We start from the raw sequence: 7,315 nt of genomic DNA on the forward strand, positions 1-7,315 counted from the left end.
AAACATTCTTAACACAATATTAAACAGTGATATCAACAGTAAACATATTTTAAAGCATTTTTAAAGTGATTTCTGTCTTTATAATATTATATAATTTTGAACAGTAATATGAACAATTAACATATATTTTTAGCATTTTTGAAAATTACTTATGTTTCTACTGAAGAATTCCGAGTAAATCGCGAGAACGCCGACACCTCCTCATCTCCACCGCTCCCATGTTTTATTTTGTGTTGCCATAAGTTAGTCTCTCTGCGTTTCTGCGCTGGGCTAATGCTAATGCTAATAATGCTAATGCGAGGATAATAAAATGGCGGCTTCACAACACTTTGTTTTGTTTTACGGGGCGTGGTTTGTAATCCGCCCAGCCAATCAGAAATATAGCTATTTTCTCACAAGAGAGCCGCATGAGAGTCCCTGCTCTCTAGCAGGGACGGAAAAGGGGGTAAAAAGGTTCTCATTAACTAATTTTAGTTCCGGCTCTTTTTAGTGTGAACGCGACATTTCGGAACTATATCGGAACTAAAGTGGGAAAAGTACTCCGGTGTGAACGCGGCTATTGAGTTCTTTGTAACCAAATCTCTCTCAGAGGGGCGTGGGGAGGGGCTCCTTATTTTCATCTAAAGTAACAGACAGAGAATCAACTCTTTTGAAACAGGGCTGAAACAGAGGGGATTATGGGTAATGCTGCAATGATCTGTTTGGTGTTTCAGCCAATCAGAGACATGTTGTGTATATATCTGAGACCTGTAATATATTGATGAAAAACAGTATGATAGGGGACCTTTAAAGCATTATTGTATTGTACCGTAATCCCAATCTCTCACCTGTTGATTCTTCAGCTGGACTCTGGTAAACAGTACGAGTACACCCCCCCCACGCAGCCCCCGATCTGCCCCCCCTACCAGCAGGCCTGCCACCTCCGAAAAAACAACCTGCTGTCCAGAGAAGATGCCAAACGTCCCGACCAGAACCAGGAAGAGACGGGTCCAACAGCCGAGTACAACTCATCCGCCTGACAGCTGCTGATCTGTGGGGAAAGTTACAACAGTTTGGAACAGTTTGATATTATGAGAGAGTCTCTTCTTTTCTGTCTGACAAGAAGATAGACATTTGTTTCAGTTCCGTCCATTACAGAGGCCCAAGTATGTTTAGCTTAGCATAAAGACTGCTAGCCATTCCCTGCATCCAGTCTTTGTGCTAAGCTAGGCTAAACATGCTCTGGACTGTTTGCTGTACTTGGTATTTTTAAAGTCCTGGGAGTACGTGTTTACCACATTTGTCAGATTTTATGTTCCAGTATCTTTGGACAAATCTTTCATCCACCATGGTTGAGGAACTATAATTATTTTGTATTTTAACAATAAAGTCATTTCTTTGAGGCGAACCGACATGGGGGTATTTTCAGTGTAATTAAACCCTGCATTATGTTATTTTTCTGTCATGCATTTCTTCAGGCTTTTCTTAATAAACAGCCCTGCCCTGATCCAAGAGTTTAAGCTTAAGAATGAGGACACATTTTATACATCCAGTTCATCACTTAGTACTAAACTACATACATAGTACAGTAATTGAAGAGTGTAGGAATACTCTGTTACAAGTAAAAGTCCTGCATACAAAATGTGTATCAAGTAAAAGTTACAATGTTTTGGGATCTAAATATACTTAAAGTACCAAACGTAAAAGTAGTCATTGTGCAGATTGGTCCATTTCAGAATAATAGATATCATATGTTTTATAATGATTGATCATGAAAGTGTTCTCAAAGCTGGTAAAGGTGCAGCTAGTTTGAATGACTTTGTATACTGCAGGGTAGATTGTGGATTTACTCCAGGTGGAACTAAAGTCTGATTCAAGAGTTGATCATATTGTTTATCATTAATATACAGTATATCTGTAACTAAATGACTAGATACATATAGTGGAGTAAAAGTACACTATTTACCTCTGAATTATAGTGGAGTAGAAATACTCAAATAAAGTACAAGTGTACAAAAAAATGGTGTACTTGAGTCAATGTACTTAGTTACTTTACACCACAGCTTATGTACAGTACTTACTACAAACTGGAAAAGCCCCCCGGCGTACCCACATTGTGGTTTACGCTATGACGTCATGACGTAAGGTCTCGCACAACCGCATTGTTGTTGGGGGAAGAGAAGCTCGGGCAGCCGCTGAGCTCTGCCGCTTCTGACCGTTTCTTCACGTTATTACACATCAGTAATAACCCTGTGCACAGCGAAATATACAACCCTGAGAACCGGCTCCTTCGCCCTGGATACCCGTGGCTCTCTCTCCATCTGCACTCGGTTCAGCGCTAGCCGTTGGATGATAAACGGACTGAATGTGGATTTAACTGCCGCTTCGCTCCGCAGGCCGCGCCGCCATTGCTGCTGTTTTTATAAGCTGAATTCGTGAAAATACCGAGGTAAGTTCAGTCTCACTCCACCCTCATGTCTTTATTATCACCCCCAAACAGTGTGGGCTGGTTTACATCTAAAACCAGGCATTGCTGCTCTGAAGAAAGGCCTTTATTTTACCCAAAAAGAGGCAGTTTCTTGTTGTGTTTGTCGCCATATTTCCTCCCCCCCTTCAGTTAGCTGTAATGCTAGCAGGCTAGTTTGTGGACGGAGTGTCCTAATGCGTTTAACCGACCAAAGGAGAGGGAGGACACCGAGGAAAGGACACCGCCTGGTCGTGTTTTCTTCCAACAAACATGTTTGGAGTGTTTCATGTTAAAGCTGTGACTAGAAATAAGGGAACATAAACGTTGTGGTTTGGTTAAAGAGGAGCTAACTGTAGCTAGTGGCTAGCATACCATTCAACCTAGAGAAACCGAACGAGCTGCTGTTAGCCGAGCATTCCCCGAAAACAAGCAGCTCTCTGCGGCTTCAGGCGGAGCAGCTGAGCCCGCCGGAGCCTCGCTGCAGTCGGATACGAGTTGTGTGTTGCTCTGGGCACATTTCTTTCATTCATCAAGTGAACGCTATCGCAGTGGCAATCCGTTTCCGCCCCCTTTAAATACACTCTGCAGCAGCCAACTGACATCATGATCTCATGAATTAAAGCCGAACCTCAGAGTACACTAACGGTCCAATACTGTTTATGTTTAAGTTGCACAATAAAGGGGAAAACGCAGCTGTGTAGACACATTCTGTTTCATCTGCTGTCAACATACTAGATGGATAGATAACGTAGAACAAGCTAAATGTTGCAGGGGATGTTGCAAGAGACACACACACACACACACACACACACACACACACACACACACACACACACTGGTGGAAAAGGTACTCAGATATTTTTAAGACATGCATCGGAAATGTCACCGGCTTTTAAAGTACTAAGTAGTATTCCTGCTTTCAAAATTTTGAGTTTAAACACAAAAGTATTAACATCAACTTACTCAAAGTACTTGTTATGAAGAATGTCCTATTAAGCATACTACATAACTGAATTATAATCCTTAAGTTATTAATGTATTGTATAATAAAAACCTGCAACCTTATAGGAAACTGAATTGATCCAATATATGTCGAAATGTAGTTAACTAGTATAAAACCTAAATCCTGAAGTACAACTTTAGGGTAGTTGTCCTTTGTACTTTAGTGTTTGCACTTTGTTGCATTCTCTATCCAAGGAAAAGGTTTTGCTGTTTTAACAAAAAACCTCTCCCAGAGTTCACTGACTATCATTCATTGGTTGTGTAGTCTTTGTTAAACACAGTTTGACTTGTTCTCTGGGTAAGGTGATCAATATTAAACATGTTGTATCATCCAAGGATCCTTTATTTCCCTTCTAAGAGTCATGGTTGCACAACAAAATGCAGTGCTGTCCATTTGTGCTGCAAGAAATACACTCTACAGAACAGTAGCACATTTTTTGAATTTGCATCATCAGGAATGTAACCGGCAGCTACCAAAACAATGTGGAATAAATGAACATCAGGGAAACATTAACCATCAACCCTGTTTGTGTGCCAGGTATTGTTAATGTAAACACAGTCTGTCTCCTTCCTCACTGGAGTCCTGGGTTCTGCCCGTCAATTGCATAGCTGTCACAGCAGGTTCTTATTTCTTCCATATTATTTTCCTCTAACCAGCCATCATCCAGGAGCAGTCTAAGTGGTTGCTAAGCTTGAGGTCCTAGCAGGGGGGGGTTAGCATGGTTCCCACCTTGGCTCTCCTTCCCCTCCCGGTCGGTCCGTGCTCACTGGAGTTCGCTCCAGCTGGCCTGGCTGTGTGGACAGAAGTTTCCGGGCTTGTCTGTTGCACTTTATCCAATCCCCACGCTTCCTTTTCTTTTGTGGTAGTAGAACATATAACGAATGGTCAATTAATGATAAGCTCTTTTGCAATGAGCTCCTTGAGGTTATCTGCATTAGTAAAACATTGATAATGTTTATAAAGGACTGGCTTATCTAAAGCCAGTTGAGTAACACTTGAAATGTGAAATGTGTACTGCAGAGTTAATGATGGGAAACGCTGTCAGTTGCTGCCACAGCATCCTACACGTCTTTCATTCAGTGTTTTTCTGGATTTCAGGGTCTTTAGGCTTCATGATGAAGAAGAAAATTCGCCATCACCGGCCTGCGGTGCTGAAAAGAGATTCCTCTCCCATCAAGCCGTCGCCAAACCGCGAGACGCTGACATATGCAGAGGCGCAGAGAATTGTAGAGCTGGAGGTGGACGGCCGCGTTCACCGGCTCAGCATCTACGACAAGATGGACGTCATCTCCGACGACGACCCCACGGCGCAGGAGATCATGGAGTGCAACAGCAACAAGGAGAACAACGAGAAGCCCCAGCAGGTCCTGGTGCGCTCTGTGCGCCTCAAAAACAACCAGCAGAAGAAGAACGCTGCACTCATGGCCTCACACGGGGTCACCAGCACACACAGCAGCACCACCGGCCTGTTGGAGGCAAAGGTTAGAACGGTGGAATACAACCTTCCGGTGGTGCCCAGGAGGCCGTCGGCGTATTACAAATACACGGAAAGGACGGCGGAGGAGTTGGACGAGGAGGTGGAGTACGATATGGACGAGGAGGACTACACCTGGTTGGAGCTCTTCAATGAGAAGAGGAAGAACGATGGCATCAGTCAGGTGTCTCACAACCTGTTTGAGTTCCTCATGGACCGCTTCGAGAAGGAGTCGTACGCAGCTACGCAGGGTCAGAGCGACCTGCAGTCGCTGGTGGACGAAGACGCTGTTTGCTGCATCTGCATGGATGGAGACGGAGCTGACAGTAACGTCATCCTCTTCTGTGACTCCTGCAACATCGCCGTGCATCAGGAGTGCTACGGCGTGCCGTACATCCCCGAGGGCCAGTGGCTGTGCCGCCACTGCCTGCAGCGTCCGTTGCGGCCTTCTGAGTGTGTCTTCTGCCCCAACAGAGGCGGAGCCATGAAGAAGACCGACGATGACCGCTGGGGTCACGTAGCATGCGCCCTGTGGGTGCCCGAGGTCGGCTTCTCTGACACTGTTTTCATCGAGCCCATCGACGGTGTTCGTAACATTCCACCGGCGCGCTGGAAGCTCACCTGCTACCTGTGTAAAGAGAAGAGTGCAGGAGCGTGCATTCAATGCGACAAAATCAACTGTTACACCGCCTTCCATGTCAGCTGCGCCCAGAGGGCCGGCCTCTACATGAAGATGGAGCCCGTCAAAGAAGTGACGTCGTCCGGCTCCGCCACCTTCTCTGTGAAAAAGACCGCCTACTGCTGCAGCCACACGCCCGAGGGCTGCGACCGCCGGCCGCTCACCATCTACGACAAGCCGCATCCCAAAAATGGAGCCTGCCACAAGAGGGCCGACAAGAGGGGGAAGTACCGGGGCAAAGGCTGGCAGAAGAAGAAGAAGAGTAAAAGAGCGGAGCCAGAAGCAGAGCCTGAGACCACCACCAACACTGGGCCCAGTATCACTGCTTCAAGGTAGGCCCTGAACTTCTGTTCAACATAATGCTGTATAAACCTGGAATGATCAGAAATCATTTAATAGGAGTTTAACGGGTCAATAAACAGCAGTCTGACCATCATAACAGAGTTAATGCAGATATAACCAACAATTATATAAAGCTTAGAATATAGAGAATGTTGCTCTTTAATTAAAAGTGTTAATGGAAGAACATTTCATTGTTTCCCCATCAGTTTCGACACCATCCTGAACCAGGTGGCGGTCCAGAGGAAGCGTGTCTTCGTGGAGCGAGTAATGAGCTACTGGGTGCAGAAGAGGCAGTCGAGGAACAATGTGCCGCTGATCCGCCGGCTGCAGGCCAACCCTCAGCCTCCCAAAGTCAGGAAGTTGGTCAGTGCTGCCGACATAGCGGAGCATTGTCCTGTTAATGTCGCTCTGCCCGCTCCAATTAAGTTGGTTTGTCCGCTGCAGAATCGCATGGAGACGAATCAGGCGCTGAAGGAGCAGCTGAAGGAGTGGCACCGCCTCCGCCACGACCTGGAGCGAGCGCGCCTGCTGCTGGAGCTCATCAGGAAGAGAGAGAAGCTGAAGAGAGAGGAGGTACAGCCACTTCAGCTGAATAAGATAACAATGCTTTACATTTCTTATGCTATGTAGTTACGAACATTTTCACCAAAAGCCGTCCAGGTTTGAATGATACATTTGATTTCTGAACTAACGTCGTATTTAAAAAGTTTAAAGTATAATCCCCTTGGGCTTACACATTTGATCACTCCACTGTTTGTGAAATATTTGTTTTCTTTGACTTAAACTTATATTTGCTGTTTGTACCGCAAAAACATTATTATTTACACAAAGAAAGTCTTGTGTCTTTTTCTAAGTTTGAATCATAAAAGTAGTATTTATTTATTTATATATATAATAAGGCTTCATATTTGCTACCAATTTGACTAAAACCTACCAGATTTTGTTCATTAGTTGGATTTTAGTTTTAAAGATGATTGAGACACATTTGATCACACTAACCTATGTTATGTTCCTCAAACACCTAAATGTGGTCGTTGTCATGTGACTTTCTGTACCACGAAAAATGTTTGTTTAAACAAATAAAAATAATACATTTATTTAGTATAGATGAGAGTAACACCTACGTCACTTCCGGGCAAAAAATACGGGCCCACCCACTTTTGGGGGAAAACAACGCTGTGTTTGAACGGCGGTCAATTAAAATTCTGAAGTTTTTGCCAATCCGATCAGAAATGTAAGAAAACCGTGGATTTTTGGATCTTCAAAGAGCCCGATTACGATGGCCAGTCAGGCAAACAATTAAAACTGATTTTAATGTAACCATATATCGAGCCCGATCGTTGATTTCCAATGGCTTAATGTAATTGTTTG

At 44.4% G+C, this 7,315-nt stretch overlaps 1 protein-coding gene across 2 annotated transcripts in view; it reads left to right on the plus strand.

Moving 5' to 3' along the window:
- The first annotated feature begins 2,154 nt into the window (after positions 1-2,154).
- brd1b (bromodomain containing 1b) overlaps positions 2,155-7,315 on the plus strand; it is a 7,325-nt gene continuing 2,164 nt past the window's right edge. The window contains exons 1-4 of one of the 2 annotated variants that reach the window (XM_010785896.1): positions 2,155-2,428; positions 4,548-5,934; positions 6,151-6,307; positions 6,389-6,517. In XM_010785896.1, coding sequence (XP_010784198.1) covers positions 4,562-5,934; positions 6,151-6,307; positions 6,389-6,517 — 1,659 coding nt within the window. In that variant the 5' untranslated portion in view covers positions 2,155-2,428; positions 4,548-4,561. Of the gene's footprint in view, positions 2,429-4,547; positions 5,935-6,150; positions 6,518-7,315 lie in introns of both variants that reach the window. The other variant, XM_010785895.1, reaches the window with a different exon arrangement.

This window comes from Notothenia coriiceps, unplaced genomic scaffold, assembly GCF_000735185.1.
Source record: "Notothenia coriiceps isolate Sejong01 unplaced genomic scaffold, NC01 NC01_scaffold00028427, whole genome shotgun sequence".
Classification (NCBI taxonomy): Eukaryota; Metazoa; Chordata; class Actinopteri; order Perciformes; family Nototheniidae; genus Notothenia; species Notothenia coriiceps.